The sequence below is a fragment of the Aspergillus nidulans genome, chromosome IV, assembly GCF_000011425.1.
Source record: "Aspergillus nidulans FGSC A4 chromosome IV".
NCBI lineage: Eukaryota > Fungi > Ascomycota > Eurotiomycetes > Eurotiales > Aspergillaceae > Aspergillus > Aspergillus nidulans.
Window position 1 is genome coordinate 582687 of NC_066260.1, and position 17429 is coordinate 600115.

General features: G+C 50.2%; 6 protein-coding genes across 6 annotated transcripts, besides 1 other annotated feature; 2 read left to right on the plus strand and 4 right to left on the minus strand.

Annotated features, from left to right (window-relative positions):
- Window positions 1-17429: part of a sequence feature (contig 1.123 816..128436(-1)) that runs on past both edges of the window.
- Window positions 1356-1994, minus strand: ANIA_07236 (uncharacterized protein; the record flags this gene model as incomplete). The annotated part of the gene is made up of 1 exon (XM_675413.1): window positions 1356-1994. The coding sequence occupies one exon, from the start codon at window positions 1992-1994 to the stop codon at window positions 1356-1358; it is 639 nt and encodes a 212-aa protein (XP_680505.1).
- On the minus strand, window positions 3163-4384 carry ANIA_07235 (uncharacterized protein; the record flags this gene model as incomplete). Its single annotated transcript, XM_675412.1, has 2 exons — window positions 3163-4197; window positions 4277-4384. The coding sequence occupies 2 exons, from the start codon at window positions 4382-4384 to the stop codon at window positions 3163-3165; spliced, it is 1143 nt and encodes a 380-aa protein (XP_680504.1).
- Window positions 5947-6630, minus strand: ANIA_07234 (uncharacterized protein; the record flags this gene model as incomplete). The annotated part of the gene is made up of 1 exon (XM_675411.1): window positions 5947-6630. The coding sequence occupies one exon, from the start codon at window positions 6628-6630 to the stop codon at window positions 5947-5949; it is 684 nt and encodes a 227-aa protein (XP_680503.1).
- On the minus strand, window positions 8476-9511 carry ANIA_07233 (alpha/beta fold hydrolase; the record flags this gene model as incomplete). The annotated part of the gene is made up of 3 exons (XM_675410.1): window positions 8476-8652; window positions 8707-9060; window positions 9146-9511. The coding sequence occupies 3 exons, from the start codon at window positions 9509-9511 to the stop codon at window positions 8476-8478; spliced, it is 897 nt and encodes a 298-aa protein (XP_680502.1).
- Window positions 11301-12569, plus strand: ANIA_07232 (uncharacterized protein; the record flags this gene model as incomplete). Its single annotated transcript, XM_675409.1, has 3 exons — window positions 11301-11477; window positions 11507-11985; window positions 12065-12569. 3 exons carry the CDS (start codon window positions 11301-11303, stop codon window positions 12567-12569), a joined length of 1161 nt encoding a protein of 386 aa, XP_680501.1.
- Window positions 15659-17218, plus strand: ANIA_07231 (putative extracelular serine carboxypeptidase; the record flags this gene model as incomplete). Its single annotated transcript, XM_675408.1, has 1 exon — window positions 15659-17218. The coding sequence occupies one exon, from the start codon at window positions 15659-15661 to the stop codon at window positions 17216-17218; it is 1560 nt and encodes a 519-aa protein (XP_680500.1).

A 17429-nucleotide genomic window follows, 5' to 3' on the forward strand; every position in this document is an offset into this window, starting at 1 on the left:
AGTTATTAAATGTTATAACCATTGATCGATGCAAAGCTGTTACGTCAGTCATCTAACCATTACATGACTGAATGTCCAAGCATACAAAAAATGGAGTTGCAACTGCAAACTATAGCCCTTAGGTGGGACGTGCCTGGCCATCTATCTGCCTTACTGATATTGCAAGTGACTGTCATTCTAGTCAAGCACATGGCTATTAACTCTAGGCTCGTGGATGTTAGGCATCCAAATTAGTCAACTGTTTGATGTAACCATTATTGGCATAAGTGCAGAGTTTGGTAGCTCAGATAGTCTATTCTTGATCAGTTGCCAACAGTCTGACGCACTTTCAGAGTCGTACAGAGATAGGTTCGCTCTATCTATAGGATATTCCCAACGCCTTTGGATAAGACAATGTCGGGATAAAGTGATACAGAAGTCAATTTTACGGGCAAAAGTATGGAGTGTCGAGGAGGCAGAGTCTTCATTCCTTCTAGAAATCGCTGAAGCATTTCAGAACGCAGCTAAAACTGATGGTGGTGAGCCTGTCTATCACCACATACGTGTTCATGACTGACGTACAAAGTCCGCTAGAAGGGTTCATCGTTTTAGGAGGTACAATACAGTATCTCTTCAATGTGGATAGGTAAGCCAATGCTTATGGACTCTAGATAACTCATCGCGGTGAAATTATCAATGCGATTGAGACTGGCATGCACTGCCCTCTCATGGATGGGGTGTTAACAGACTGATAGACCAATTATCTCGTAAGTACCTTTTTAGAGGACTGGTCAAGCCAAAGTATCTAACGGAAAGAACCATAGATATTCTTAGTTATTGAGGAGACTTGCTGCATAATTAGTCCAGGTGAGCGGCATAATATAGCTTCCCTGATATTTGCTTAATAGCAAATCTAGCGCACGATACAGTCATACAAAATACCACTTTCTTTCAAAGAAAATATGATATATTAAAGAACCGGATTAAAGCACTCACCAGTACGCCACAAGTTATATTCAACCTCGCTATCATCACCGAGACCTTCATTCCATTCTTGACAATGCAAGCCCTCTTGTTCCTCCCAATATAGAACGCCTCCCAACTCCTCATCTCAACGCATTCAATTACTGGCCCGAGAACATCAAAATCCAGCTATTTTCCAACATCAGGAAGAGATGCGTACGCAATCTCAGGTAATCCACGCAATATCGACGGGAAAAACTTCATGGAGCCGCCGAAAATAGTTCATCTAGAGGTTCAGCAATGACGAGCGCCTTGAAGAGGTGTACTCTATGATTTCGCTGTAAGCTGTAAACATGAATTGCGAGTTGTTCTGCGTCAAAAGTGCGCCAACCCATCCGATCTGGGAACCCTAGTTAATCTTTGGAGAAAGAAGGTTTCGCAGAGGCTCCAATGACGATAAAGCCGGGGTGCTGCGCCTTGATTGTTTCGTCGTGGGCAAGCGTGTAAAGAGATGCGTAGCTCCCTGTACTACACGGAGTATCGTACTCATTATCCTCATCTTCAACCTCTTCTTCTCCAGGATATTTGGCCCAGTCAGCCTTGAGAGCGGTCCATTCCGCAAGCACGCTATCCGTCTCGAACTCCTCATCATCGAGGACACTAATATTGTCAGTACCCGCGGAGAAACTTTCATTTAAAGCCCATCCAGATACATTGATATAGGCAATTTCGGTAGCAGCCGAGGCAGCCTCTTCGGCGATCACGGCAGCCGCGCGCGCATTCTCTGCTGCCTTTGCGGCCTCTGACGCAGCGGTTTCCGCTCCAACAAGGCAACCTCCTAGGACAGCCGCACAGGATTCGGCATCCATCCGGCCGGTTGCAGTCTTTGCAATTGCTTCCAGCGCTGTCCGGATATATGTTGTTGCCGTAGCGTAATTGGTTGCTGCGTTTGAGGCTGCAAAGGAGGCTGTTGAGGACGCCACTGTGGCTTCGATGTATCTGGCCTTCGTCCTAAATGACATGGCGGAGCAGTCAGAGTAAAGGGAAGACATTAAGATTTCTGTCTCAGCGAGCTAGGTCTGAGCAGGCCTTTGGTGAGGTAGAGGGGTTCCTGAAGAGACTTTGTGTGGATGTTCAGTTTGTTGGAAACTGGTTTGACGACGATATGCAGGGAGCGGAAGTATTGTTGGCCATATAATGATTCCCCGTTCTTTGTTCCCTTGGCCTGAACCAGCTGAAAGAATGTATTACTGTATCTAATCTTCTTCCAGCAACTCAGAATGCCAGCTTTGTCACGGTATATCCTCTCAATGCTCGCTGTGCGCTTCTAATTGACCATAGCTTGAAACAATGCGGGATTCCTTTAGGCCTTTGTTGCTCACTCTTTATACCTTGATTTCAGTCCTTTTTCAACTATACAAGATCTCTGCGACATCGTGTGCGTTTCCAACTTTCGCCTTTTAACATACGCCCCGATGAGCAGTTTATAGTCGGCAGGAGCTGTCGAGAGTTCAGCCGAACCTATACCTAAATCCTAGGCAGGAATGCAAGTTAGGGCAACAACAACAACAGCACGGTATTCATACCGATAACCCAGTGAAAAATGAATGTATACCGGTAGCTCTAGTGTAAACATCGGTGGTACTTTCCTTCGGCCACACCACTGCTTCTTCCTCCAGTCGGTGATTGTTATGTCTGCCCAGCAACCAGGATACCATATACTGGTCACTGCGTCCATGGCAACCAGATTCAACCTCCTGCCTCGTAAACGGTGGACTCCGCCGAAGTCCGCAAGTGCAGGATACTTCAGAGACATAGGTCAGGGCGATACTGGCTAACGTGAGGCATATCTAAGTTAGACTGGGGCAGGACCCGCGGTTCTATGCAGTCCCAGCGAATAGTATATTAGGTAAAAGTCGATCTTCTCTCGTCACTTCAAGCACGGTATTGCGGACAGTCGCAGCGATATTCGACTTGGTGAGCATTATTTTGTCTGCATTTCTTGGGTCGGGAGTAAGAAACCAGGCCGGGGATGTATGTTGCGCGAAGAAAAGAAGAATTCATCGAAGTTCAGGAACAAGATATGTTTGTCTATAAACTTCCTAAAACAGCCGGTGCTTGAAAGCACGACGCTGCAATTGATCTCTGCAATTCTAACAATAACTTGAAAACATAAGAGGTGACGGCACGGACAGGTTTTGCGTCGATAGACCCAAGCATCTAGGGCAGCCGCTGAACAAACTTCACCTCTGCACTCCCATATCCAGTAACATTTTTGCCATCAATGACGCCCTTGACAGTCACAAATCCAAGGTACGTAACCGCGCCGCTGCCCGGATCCACCATTTCTTGGTCACCCAACACACTGCTGATCTCCAGCAACCCTCGCCCTTCGATTCCTAGTTCCCAACGCTGCGGATAGACCAGGCCAGAGCGCGGAGATTTCCAAACAGTGTTGGGATCCGTGATAGGCTCAAACCGGTCCACGGGAATGATGGCGAGGCCGCTCTCGTTGCGGTTGCGACTCCGGACGTGGATGCTTCGAGAGAAAAAGGGCGGCTCGATGCTGTCGAGCATATAAGAGACGAGCGCCAGGTTGAGTTCGCCGCCGGGGCGGTCGTTGACAAACAGGTTGAACCAGGTGAGGTTGCCAGCCTGCAGGTCCAGATGCCCCCAGAGATGGTCGTACCAGGTAAGCGAGGCAGATGGGTCAATGATCTCAGTGGCGATCTCCACATCAATGTCATCCTCATCAGCCGGAGAGGCACCAGGAGGAATAGGCATGGAGATGTTGCCCGATGTACTGGCGGCCGGCATGGCCCAGCCATACAGGGGTTTATCGACATACATCCAGGCGCCGGATCCGCCGTAGTATAGTGCACGCGATGTCTGGTGAACGGTCAAATCGACAGAGATATTGTCTGCGATGCCGTGAACAGCAATGGCCGCGTCGTCCGGCGGAAGGCTCGATATTGCGTACGCTGTGCTGATGAAATTGATAGGAGCAATTCCTGCGTGCGCGAGGGTGGTCATGTTCGAATGCGTGACGCGGTTGAGGGTTGCAAGGTCCAAGAGGGAGAATCCATAGCCGGCGGTCTGCTCGGGTGAAGATAGCACCACGCCCGAGGCGAAGAAATACTGCGATCCGGTTGTTGTCGTTAAAAAGGAGGAGGTCCAGTGACCGGCGACGGGGTTGGCTGGGCTGGGGAGCAGTTTTTCAGGAACTGGAACGTCGAACAGAACGGGAATTCGGGGCTGATTCCATCTAGTTAGCACGTCTCAATAGAGAATGGAACTGGGGCCCGGGAGCGTGCGGTTGAGAGCCTTCACTTACGTCTGTGATGGAAGGGTCCTGGTCGGGTGCGAAGTTATAGCCCGAACAGAAGGGGACTTGGTGGGCTGCAAGGGCAGCCCACAGCGCGACATCAATCTTGCGGAACATATTATATGTGCACTAACATGCAGGTCTTCAGATAAATCACAATGTTGGTGGAGGTGAGAGTAGGCGTGGGTATTTATGCCTGGGTTGCAGCGCATCTGGGCGAGACCGGTTGCTCCTTCTTCATGGTGCTCAGTTCCGCCATAAACAATCCCGTCTAGGAAGTAACAAGATCAATCCGGTAGGAGTCTTTTAGGGTACCTATTAAGCTTACTTATGAGTGGGTGGAAGTTTCCCATCTATACCCTCGACACCGTGAACCTGCCTCCACGAGTTCTGGAAAACATCCTCACGGTTCAATCCTTCGACGCCGCTGCAAGTTTCCTATGCTATGATGGCACCCTGGCGGTAGGTCTTTTGCAAGAGACAAAGCTAAGGTATGAGTACCTGGCATATGTACCGGTTGACGGGGCATACTCGTTCGGTTCTTCGCACGTGGACCGCCAGCTCATAAGACGTCTCGTCGGTCGCTCCACGCCTCTTAGATTAGCTCTGGCTGGAAGGTAAGTTGGATATAGAAGAATACATGTTGAGTGTGCTTCGAAATATTCCAGCTAGAGGGTGTTTCGGTCGCCGCTTAATTGTGCTTCGCTGGTCCTAAGAATATGTATTCACAGCTGGGTGACGGTGGAGTCAAGTGACTCTTCCACATGTTGCTGTTCAGCTTAACGCAAAGACCCAATTCAAACATCCTTGATACTAAGAGTCTGCCTTCAGTCGAGCTTCGGTAACCAAATTGCACAGCAAGTTAAGTCCATTCGGAGGTGGGGGAAGGGCTTCATTCGTGGCGATTTCATGACCACACCTGCCAGATGATCTGAGCTATGCTGATGAACATTCACCAATCCTGCTTCAGGTTTTTTATTGGATATCTATTATAGAGAGGCTTGTGGCAGTGGTCGGGAAGCTGTCGACCAAAAAGCCTTGGTAAATTCAGTCGTTTAGGGTGGAACCAGGGAATCTGTTGGCTCCAAGCTCGTCCCAGTGGAGGCTTAGGATAGGTGTCAAAGACTAACATGTTAGGCCAGACTTTCTATAATATACCACTTCGCTTTGCCATCGAGTCACAGTGAGATGAAGTTCTAGCGTCTGTAACCTGTCATGGAGTTTCTGCTCAGATGGTCCATCTATGTCATACTATATAATCAGATATTGCACTGGTTAAGCTCTAAAGTTTGATATGCTAACATAATACTCCAATCTGTGCCACATTCACAGAGTAAAACAGCCAGACCTAAAAGAGAAAAAGCCGAAGGAGTAAACAGGATGATGTCATACATACAGAAAAGTCTTAATGTTCTAGCTAGGCATGATCATGTATTTTACAGCGTCAAATTCTAGTTCACCAAGCAAACAAGCAAAACCTTCTAGGAACATACAGTAATCGCAGATCTAGTATATTATGCGTCCAATATGAGCGCCATAAGCCGAGTTGCCTCTATCGGTATGTTGCGACCAGTAACCCATGCGTTCCCGACTGTGCCGATTCGGAAGATGAAGAACTAACCTCTGAACTCTCGCCAACATATGAGCAGCTCATTACCCAAACCAAAGCAAGAAAACCTCTAGCCAAAGCGCAACACAGGCCGATAAGCAGGGTGCGGGTCCTTGCCCGCAAATCCGGTAACTGGCGCAGCATCAGGCTCAGACGGGGTCTGCAGAATAGCCAAAATCGCGTTACGAAAGGCCTGCATAACAATCCCATACCCAAACTTCAAACTCCCGTCCGGAGCCAGCCAGAGCCCATGTCCAAAGCTGCCGACCCGGGGAGTGTTCCGTTCATTGGCCATACGCTCGAGCTCGAAGAGATCGCCCATCCGCATCTGGTAGAACATGCGAGCGGCGAAATAGTCTCCTTCGGGTTTGACGAAAATAGCAACTTTGTAGTCGATGAAGCCACAAATCCAGCCCTGAGCAGGGCGTAAAAAGCCATCAGGGGACTCGTGAATCCCGTGGCCATGTTCGAACATGCCGGGGAAGGGGGACAGAGCGCGGACTTGCTGGTGGATGCGGCGGGTTCGGTCGTCGAGGAAGTGTTGGGTTGCAGGGACAAGGCCGCTGGTAGAGGCATTGACGTGCATAATGGTGTTCGTTATATTGTAGGCAATGTTCCGGGTAATGTTGCCATTGACACTGTTTGGATTATTGCTGTTGGTGACGGTGTTGCGCACGTTGAAAGGGGTAGTAGTGTAGGTACGATGGCTCTCGCCGTCGTGGATATAGACAGCAAGAGGCATATAACTGGCCATTGTTAGTGGTAAAGGTCTTGACAGTAGAGAGAGCTTGTGAAAGTAGAGAATTCGTGGCTAACATGGCAGTTTGGTGGCGGACTCGTTGAGTAGGTGTCCTGGAACAAAATTCAATATGCAAGTGTTAATTATTTCTAAAAGATGCTGACTGTCTTGGAGCACATCGGGATGGAGTGAATGAATTAGGCTCGCCTCCATAAAATATGCTCTGTTGTCAGTCGCTTGGTGTTGACGAAAAGTGAATAAGCTAGACATCCATAATGCAGCAGTAACAGCATACCCCTTCGCAACTCCATGATTTAATGCTTGTGATTTACTATAGAACACCAGCTGTCAGAGTACTCATTTGGCTTTTCTCGTCTCAGTGTCACTCCAGGGTCTAAAGGAAGAGGATAAGTTATAGTCGGGTCCCATGCGGTAACTAATCGGAGTACTACCACGGAAAAGCAAGTGGCTACGCAGGGTTATCTTGCTCAGCACATCTTGGTAGTGAGGGATACTGGAGGTTCTGGGAAACTATACTACTGTGGAAACCAGATAGTTCTGCTCTTCCAGTCTGGACAGTTTACCGCCGCCGTTTACCCTCAGCTTAGCCTGCACCAAGCGAAGGGGCAGGGAACATCGAAGAGCATTGATGTCTGGCACCATTCGGAACAGTCTGGACAGAATTATGAAAACTGCAAGCAAGGTCACAGAATCAAGCCCTCAACGGGTTAAAAACGGTGGTATCGGACACCAATGGTCTTGAAAATTCTTGTGCATGAATTCGGTCTTGCTATCCGAATTGATTTCTAAGTAATACCCTGCTCATACCGTCAGCGGGCCGCTTATTTTATGGTGAAGCTAACATCTATTGGGCTTTTTTAACCAAGGACAGGCTAAAGAACCCTGATCGTTGGACTCTATATGTTGTAACTATTAGAAGGACGCGTATACTCACGAGATTTCGGCTTCAAATTCGAATCTCGCTTGAGTAATGCAGCCCGTATAGTTCACGAAGAAGCCTAAGAACGTAACAGTAAGAGACGCGGAGAGTTTTAGAGCTTCTGCTGCGAAAAAAGGTCACGAAGCTGCACTCGAACGACAGAGCTTGTCAAACACCGAGTCAATACATAAGCTTGATGAGAAGATCAGCCAAATACTTTTTCCAGACAGAACAAGTGGTGCCGTTTCCCTTCCCATTGAACTGTCGGTTTTGCCTACAATTACGTTGGCGCAGGGAATTTCCGACTCAGCCAGAAAGAGCCCGGGTTGACTGCGGCCTGCGTCATTATATAGTATGCAGCCGGGTGATTAGGCGCTTTAAAGTGTTTAAATCAGGACATCAAGTATAATTTCAAGCCGCCCAGGAGAAGGTTGTGTCCGAGGTGCTGTTACCATCAACCGTACAACCGCTGGGCATTCTCGAGCCAGAGCATTATCGAGGCATAAAGAGGCATAATCCGTACTGAGATTCGATGGTCTTGGTTTTGAGAAGCAGAGGTTTCGAATGAAGAGACTATAGCATAGGGCATGCTCAGCCTTGGGCCCTACCGTGGCGTAAGATTTGTTTCAGGCATCAAGCAGGCGGCTGAATGGCGAGTCATGGCGGCCCTGGCCGCTTGGACCCTGCATTTGGGTCTTGTCGACGCGGCTATAAATAGGCTCTGGGGATATATTTTCCAGCCACCGGATTTTTATATCTGATACGCTAGCGTACTATATGCCTACTTCGAGTACACCATGCAGAAGCAGGCCATTTTCTTGTACATTATATAGCGAGATTATCATCCACCTACCGCATCTCTATTCGGAGATTCCTAGATGTGGAAGCATGATATTGCTCATCTACTCACTAACCACTCATTAGACGGCGTACTTCTTGACCAGCTCCAAGATAGCCTCGTCAACTTGCTTTGGGTGAGTAGCATTCAGGTAGTGCGCGCCGCCCTCGATAATTTCCAGCTTGGCTTCTTTAGACCGGGTGAAGAGCTTAATCTGCTCTGCCGGCACTGTTGTGGCAAACGGTGTATCATCCGTGCCCTAAGACTGTCAGCCTAACCGCTATGATTCGAATTTAAGCGACGGATTGCGTACCTGCAGCCAGTAGACTGGACATTTGATATCAACCAGCCTCAATAGTAACCCATCTCGCTCGAGGAGACACGTCAGCGCCATGCGCACTTTCTTGCGGCCTTCATCGCCCCGGTACACCTCTTGCAGTGTCTTCGTCCAGAAGTTCACTCGCTCCTCGGTAGCAAATGTGCCGAATCCTACGGCGCCGACCATCTTGCACCAGGTCTCCTCGACCACGAAATCAGGGGTCGGGGCGTCACTGGTCCAGCCATCGAAGAAGGGCTTTAGCAGCGGGAGAGGATCCCAGCATCCTTTGCTCCTGGAGTCCACAGACTCATAGTCCATGGAGGTGCCCAAAAGGATGAGGCCAAGCACCTGTTCTTCTATTAGCTCTCGAGTGTCCCGCCAAAGTGCTTGCGCCTGGGCAAGGACCACAGATCCGCGATGGGGCCCAACGTACACGCTCTGGCGCCAACAGGGCCATCCTCGTCACGATCCATCCTCCCTGGCTCGTGCCCAGGGCGAACGCATTTTGGATCCCGAGTGCGTCGAGCACCTGCAGGGCCATGATGGCACTGTCCCAGTAGGTGAAGTGCTCAGTCGCACAGCTGGTGGACCCGTGGCCCAGTGGCTCGATTGCGAGCAGATTGACGGCCGAGGTCAAGCTCGCATCCTCGAACTGGTCATTGTACAGCGCGGTCGTCATGCACATGGAGTTGATCAGCACGCAGGTCGGCTTGGAGGCGTCGTACTTGTCGCCGGACAGGGCGTAGCCGGCTGAGATGCCGCCCAGATGGGGGACACGGATCGTTTGCGTGGTCGGCATTTCTAAAGAGTCGCTATGAACGTCTGAAGGTGAGAAGATGGTTAGAATATGGTAAGAATATATTAAACACTGCTCAGGGGCGCAAGAAGACTGCTGGTGGTGAGAGTTTAATCATGTAGGGTGCCCCTCGGCATCAGTGAGGGGCCAATGGTATCGGCCCACTGGGCCATTAAACTCGAACAGTCCAATACAGACCACCAGTAATGACCTCGGTTAGCCCAATAATCAAAGCTAGCAGCTCTCGCGGCATAGCCAGTGGGCGGTCGCCCGTGGGCCCACTAGCAAGAAGATCCAAGGTTCGACTTCGGAGCGGCACGTTTCGGGGTGGCAGCCCTGCCAATGGTACCAGGAGCCATGAGGACCTCAGGGTGGCAGTAATATGCGCTCCTAGCATTAGCGCATATGATTATGCTAAGCGAGCAAGCCTTGCTGCCAAACGTGGCGGTTCTTGAGCCTGCATGCGGAAGACCTAGGGCATATGCGCGGCAGCGGGGTATATGAAAAATGAAGCGTGCAAGCAAAACAATAGACCCACATAAGTGTTGCAGTCTTCAGCACGTGGGCGGGGATCAAATCTCACCAGATACTTAGTTTTCTTTTCAGTCTCTAGGTCCGGGCGCGGTCATATCATCAGACCGCAGGATTTAGAGATCCGGAGGTTTCCCCATAGATAGCATCCTGAGACCGGACTACATCCTGGCTTTCTTGCTTCCAGGTGTATCCACTGCCTAGTCGCCACGGTTCAACGCCTCAAAACACCAGGAGCCACTCATCTAGGCCGTCTCGTGTGATGGCTTGTCAAAAAAAGGTAAATCTTGCCGTCCCGCCCCCACACGACCCCTGGGCCAGGCCGGAAGGAGCCCGTACCTTTTATGCTGAACTGACGGTGTGCACTGATCAGTCAGGCTGAGCAACTTATGTTTGCTGTGACATTTGCACGAAGAAAGCCACTATAGTTGCTGTTTTGGAGATTTGTGTAGCTGCGCCGGTGACTGCTCGTCTGCTAGGACCGGCGCGACAGTGCTGTCCTTGCTGGCTGTCCTGCGACAGCGCAAGACTAGAGATGCAGCGCTGGAATTGCTAGTGGGCTTTGGATGCTGGAGCAGATTCTGGAGCAGTGTGGAAGGGTAGGTACTGGCTCTACTCCCTTGGCGCAGCGTCTATCCGGTCTATCCGAACATTTCGTACGTTTTATGACAACGGACTGCGGAATCGCCATCCGATGGCACCACTATTGCTTACTACAGATCAGACTCTTCACCTAGCCGGCCTAACTGCAAATCGTTACAGGGTCTCGCATTAGCACCACGCGACACTCCCTGGCCCGCCAATCAGCCCGGGCTGAAAACTGTGGAGAACATGCATGTTGGTAGTTATAGCAGCTGCCTATCTGGTAAGGCTAATTTAGCTCACCATGCTTGCGGTGTCAACATCCTCTTCTCCTGGACCAATGGGTGTATATCAGTGGACCCTAAATGTCGGCCGTTCGACTGGCACTGTGGGGAAAGCATTTGCCGTTCCGGTCATCCGGGTTTAATGCTTTCCGACGAATCTCATCTCGTTGGGCCTCGTATTACGTTTCTAGTCTAAGTCCATATGAAAATAGAATGCTCCCACCTGGTGCTAGTCCTTTGTCTGGGTCCAGATGCCCTAAAAGCTCTCTGGCCGCACGGGCGAACTCTAACGAAGGCAGATATATAGCCGGTTCTTTAAATCTCGTCTCAAACCGCTGCTGCTCTGTGTCGATGTCCTTTCGTTCTACTGTGTCCGTCTGTCTCGCCGTTGCAGAATGGCTGACAACGACAGCCTCCAACCATGGACGCTAGCCACTGTCGTTTCTGTCACCGTCCTGGCCTTTGTGACTGTTGCTCTGCGGCTGCTCGCCCGGTATGAACGGAAACAAAAGCTCTGGTGGGACGACTGGATGATTCTTTGGTCGATGGTATACACCCCCCTTGGAAACGTTGTGAGCGTCGCGTGTATTAACGGCGGTAGGGCTGGAACCTGATCGTCGTCGCCTTTATCTTTCTTATGTACCATAACGGCATGGGCCTCCATGCAGATACAATGCCTCCTGGGAAAGTCGTTCTCGTGGCCAAGTATCTGGTCGTCGCAGAGGTCCTGTACGTCTACAATCTGGTCTGGACTAAAATGAGCATTCTGCTCTTCTACTACCGCATCTTTCGTTTTCCTTACTTCAAACGCTGGGCGTACATTATCAGCACGTTCATTGTCCTCTGGGTCATCTGCATTACTTTCTTATTCATCTTCATCTGCGTCCCCGTCGAGAAACTCTGGTACCCGCAGCTGCCCGGCCGCTGCATCAACCAGGTGGCCACCTGGATCGCCAATGCAATCTCTACCATTGTCACTGATCTCGCCATCCTCATGCTCCCGATCCCCCAAATTTGGAGTCTGCAGCTTCGCTCGTCCGAGAAGATGGCATTGACCTTCGCTTTCGGTCTTGGGTTCTTGTATGTTTCCCCCCGCGCGCACGCGTACTGTATCTGCAGGTTTCCCGGGCTGTGGATGGCGATGCTGACCAGAATGCAGCGTAGTCTTTGCGTCCGCCTATCGTTTCAGCGTCCTTTTCTCCTACGATCCCCTTGACTCCACCTATACCCTCGCGCCGACAGTGGGATGGACTGCGATCGAGATGTCCGCAGGCATCGTCTCAGCCTGCCTACCCACCCTACGCCCGGCGTTCCATTTCTTTTTCCGGATTCTAGGACTTCAATCGATCATGCCCTCCCTGCTCCGCACCGGCCAATCGCAAACAACAACCACCAATATCGTAGGCAATGATGTCAGTCTGGGCACATCGAAGACAGCGCAGACCAGTGCCGGGCGAGCGAACAGACGCTCCTTCTACCATCTTCCTGATGAGGACGATTCGTTGGAGTCAGAACACGGTAGTCCGCCCTTCCGCCCAGAGTATGATAGTGCTCACACGAAAATTGTAGTTCAAGGGAAAGGCCAGGAAGGCGACTTGACCGGAGATGAGGTGCCATTGCAAGGAATCAGGGTTCAGCGAGAATTTACTCAGCGCGACTCTTGACGCAGCGACGGTTATTTCACGGTTTTCATTTACTATACGAGATAACCTAATTTACAAAGGATACCCAATGATTTATTAGTATGGCAGTACTGCGGCAAGGTCAGCATTGCATTGAATACCAAGTCTCATATAACTTAAGCTGCCGTGTTTTTCGCAACGTAGAGTCTAAGACAAAACCACTCATAGGAGACCATTTGGCTGATCTGGGGCTGACTGTCAGTCCATCGATAGGTAGACTCTGCACTAGTTCGTATTCACATTCTAGGGAAGAATAAACTTTAAGAAGGCATTATTGAAAGTTTGGACGCTTGGGGCGTTGAAGAATCAACTTACCCAGTACTTACGCAGCACCCCATGGTGTTTGTAGCCTAAATTCATCATGTCCCTCACGGCGAACCAGGCAATTTAATTAAAGTAGAAATCAGGTGCATTTGGTTCACAAAGTGATGAATTCACTCAAGCCATTCCTAACAGATCTGACAAATTCGCGAGGCAGTAGCCGAGCTAGTTCCAGCTTTATCGTGCACCGTCGTTGCAATGCATCATCTTATTCTCATTTCGCCGGGCACGGAAATTCGGTCCATCAGTGTTACGGGACTAGTACCTTTTCCAGAGGCAGATCAGCTCGAGCCTGAAACAGATTGTCAATGTCCACCAAGCGGAGGATAGCGCAATTTCCAAACCCAGTGAAGATCGCCCCTCCACACGGGATTCTGGTGCTGCTCCAGACCCTATCCCACCTTGAAAGGTGGACTTCTGAGGATCAATCAACTGGCAAACCTGGTATCGTGGACGGCCTGGGTGTGGGCAAGCTCCTTTAACGATCACGGTGACCGAGGTATGTGAGGTAGGAAGGGTAGGGAGACGGCAGAGGGATTCAGTGGATACTGCTTGATGCTGAGCCCCAAGACAGGATACGAAGAATCATTGTAAGTCTGACTTGAGTATGACTGGGCTGGGCAAGGAGTGACATTACTAGACTTGGCAGCTCTGTTCCTATACCGGCTACTCTGATGGACCTCGGTTGGCATATTGCAGCGTATCCGGATGCTCGAGAGTGACGGCTGACGTTCACGCTATTGCGATATTTGTCTTCATTCCGCAAAGTTTTATAGCCATATTCATATTAATAGTTCGTTCTATATGTGTTGCTTGCGGTCAATTGATTGACCAGTAAACTCATAACGGTCCTATTAATTCTGCAGCCATGTCAAATGCGTCCGCAATAACTCCGTAGACAGCATGAAAATGCCATAAATCTTATAGTTCACAACCAGATTCTACGCCCCTAATGAGCCTATTTAAATTAATGTTTGGGACATCATGTGTGCGTTGGCCAGTTCCACAACATACAATGCTCGGAAGTCTTGCCCTGTTTTATTGCATTTTTCTTTCTTTTGCTAGGTAAAAAGAGAGAAAAGAGGAGAGGGAGAATAATCTAAATTGATTAGCTGCTGTTTAGATTTCTGAGGCGATGTGTACTCGTAACTCCAGACGCACTTTTTCTATACCACGGGCTGAAAGTACAGGTCTTCGATTGCTTCGATTGACTACAAGGGCCAGAGATTTAGACAAAACCACATCAATTCATTACATGTTCTTTGTGCCGGGTGAGAGAAGCCTAGACTGCTCAAAATAGATGTTCGAAGTGGCATGAACCGTACAAATGCTTCATACGACATTGTAAATAGGTCTTTAAAAAGCCAGGTACTCAGAGCGTTTAACAAAGGAATGAGACACACGTAGACAAAAAGACGTACTTATGGGAGTTCCCTTCGGAAATGCGAAGGCATTGACAGTATACAAAGGTCTGAGAATACTATCATAGACACGACTCGTAGAGTAAAGGTACGAAGACAATATAGCTCAAATAGCCTCCGATGTTAATAGGGGTCATCAACGATCCAGTTCAACCTCAATCAACACTGCCAGCTGTGAAATATCTCAATAATATACCACTTCGATAACTAACCGCCGCTCAATCGAGATCAGTGCCTTGCACCAGGCTCTCAAACCACTATTCAGACAGACCTAGTAGCATCCTCTTCTACGCAGTAGTCCGATGGGTCTAACATACGCATTGAAGCGATCAGGCATCGCCAGTCTGCTTGCGGCGCTGAAAGAGACAGTACCCATATCGCCCGGGCCGGTGCTCCTTCTCCTGACCCAACGCAAGCTTCCTTTATTTCTTTCCCGTCGTATCTGGACATCGGGACCTCGACTCCCAGCACCGCCAACCGGCCAATCTCAGCGCAAACCCGATACTCCAACGGCGCCCACCCCAGCCCACGCAGACAGATCGGCCGAAACACGCCTCTCCGCTCCCACCGCTTGAGAGCGAGGCCTCTGGCCTCGCTGATTCTGGCGATGGGATCGTCTACAATGCGCTGGGGATCGTAACCGCGCACCTCTTTTTCCCACTGATTGTGCAGGTCGTCCCCAGCGCGCCAGGTGAATCGTAACTCTTTGAAGCCGTGGCCGAGGACGACGTATGGCAGGCCGAGTACGGCTGGAACGATACCGATGGGTTGCCGCCGCAGGAAGGCGATGTTGCTTATGGTTGGTTGGCTGACTGGGGGGAGTCGAGAAAAGGAAAGGGGACCGTAATGGAGACATATGATAATGTCAAACCAGTTTGTATGGAGTATTACGCCGGCGTAACCATTCAGTGATTGGTTTCTTAGATAGCAATATCTAGGAAGGATATTGCTATCTTGTATATATTGCTTTGTTGATGTATGCTGGATATAAAAATGCTAGAGATAATAAAAAATAGAAAATAAATTAAACATGATTAGCTTCGCTACATCTCACTAGGTATAGATCATTTCAGCAGTCTATTCATCGTCTTTTTATTATATGAGTCTTTGGAATGCAGGTACGTGTTAAAGGCTGCTTACACTGCGTAGTAGCCCAAGCCCTAACTCGTGACCATCCCTGATATCCTAGTCTTATCGCTTGCACGCCTAAAGCGATTATCTGCCAAGCGATGTAACACAAGCAACGCCGATCCCTTGACTAATGCATCTTTTTATATAAAAGCCGCTTTTCCCCTCTCAGTGCTACCCCTTCTCCAACCCCAATCCGCCATGCTCCTCTCACTGCTCCCCCTCTTCGCAGGGGTCTCTCTCGCTGCCACATACCAGGCATACAACTTCTCCGTCCCCATCGACCATTTTCATAACGAAACTCGCTATGCGCCGCACTCCAACGGCACGTTCAATTTACGCTACTGGTTCGACAGCACCTACTACCAACCGGGCGGCCCCGTCTTCGTTATCGCCGCCGGCGAGACAGATGGTGAGGACCGGTTCGAGTTTCTCTCCCAAGGAATCGTCACTCAGCTGGCCGAGGCGTACAATGGGCTCGGTGTGATCCTCGAGCACCGGTACTACGGAGAGAGCTACCCGTTTCCTGGGGCGGACGTGACGGTGGATGAGCTGCGCTTCTTGTCGACAGAGCAAAGTCTTGCCGACTACGCCTACTTTGCAAAGCATGTCATTTTCCCTGGGCTGGAGGCGTACGATCTGACGGCGCCGAACACGCCGTGGATCGCATATGGGGGATCGTACGCCGGCGCACAGGTGGCGTTCATGCGCAAGTTGTACCCGTCCATCTTCCACGGCGCAGTGTCGTCGTCTGGCGTCACGGCCGCCATTATCGACTACTGGAAATATTTCGAGCCAATCCGGAACTACGGGCCTCGAGACTGTATCGAGTCGATCCAGACCCTCACCGATCTTATCGATCGGATCCTGATAGACCATCCCGGCAACAGGACACTACATGCGCAGCTGCAGTCGGCATTTGGCGTGAACCCGGCTATCGACAACAGGGATTTCGTGAACATGCTCTCGACACCGCTGGGCAGTTTCCAGTCTAGGAACTGGGATCCTAGCGTCGGAAGCTATGAGTTCAGACACTACTGTGACAATATCACCAGCACTGAGCCTCTGTACCCCGCAAACAATGCCACTGCTCTTTTACCGGGCTTAGTAAAGGCGGCCGGGTACAATGCGTCGAATACGACGCTGCTCTCTTCTTTCCGCAATTCTATCGGGTATATCAGTTCTTCTTCGTCGTCCGCTGAGTCCGAGTCTGCCGAAGACGACAATGACAACGGGACATCCCTTCCCAAATCATCAGGGACAAGCTGGAATTACCAGGTCTGCACAGAATGGGGCTACTTCATGCCCGGATCCAGCGTTCCCCCCAACATAAAACCCTTGATCTCGCGTCTTATCGACCTGAACTACACCTCATCTTTCTGCGCATCCTCTTACAAGATACCCTTCCCGCCTAACGTGACGCTTATCAATCAGCACGGTGGGTTTAATTTCAGTTACCCTCGCGTGGCGATTATTGGGGGCACGGCGGACCCGTGGCGTGATGCGACGCCTCATGCGGAGGGACTGCCAGGACGCGAATCGACTGATGAAGAGCCCTTTATCCTTATTGATATAGAGCCTGAACATGTCTGGGACGGGATTCGAGGGGCGGTGCATCATTGGGATCAAAACGGGTTGCCTGAGGGAGCAAACGAGAGCGAGGGAGTGGAAGTGCCGGAGGAGATCGTGGCGGTGCAGAAAGAGATTGTGAGGTTTGTTGGGGGTTGGTTGGATAGCTTTGAGGCTGGCGAGGATCTATAAGTGATTGTTGTGTATATATGAACTGCTCGAAGAATATATACCCAATGGACACGATTGACGGTGGACGCACATACTATACCTCTTCGCCTATGGGCGATCAGCTACATGTACATCGGGACGAGACAATCTACGCGAGTTATTTAGGTAATGGTGCATACGTCGAGCAAAAGCATGTGTGCCTCCAACCTGGGCCATTTATGAAGGAAAGTGA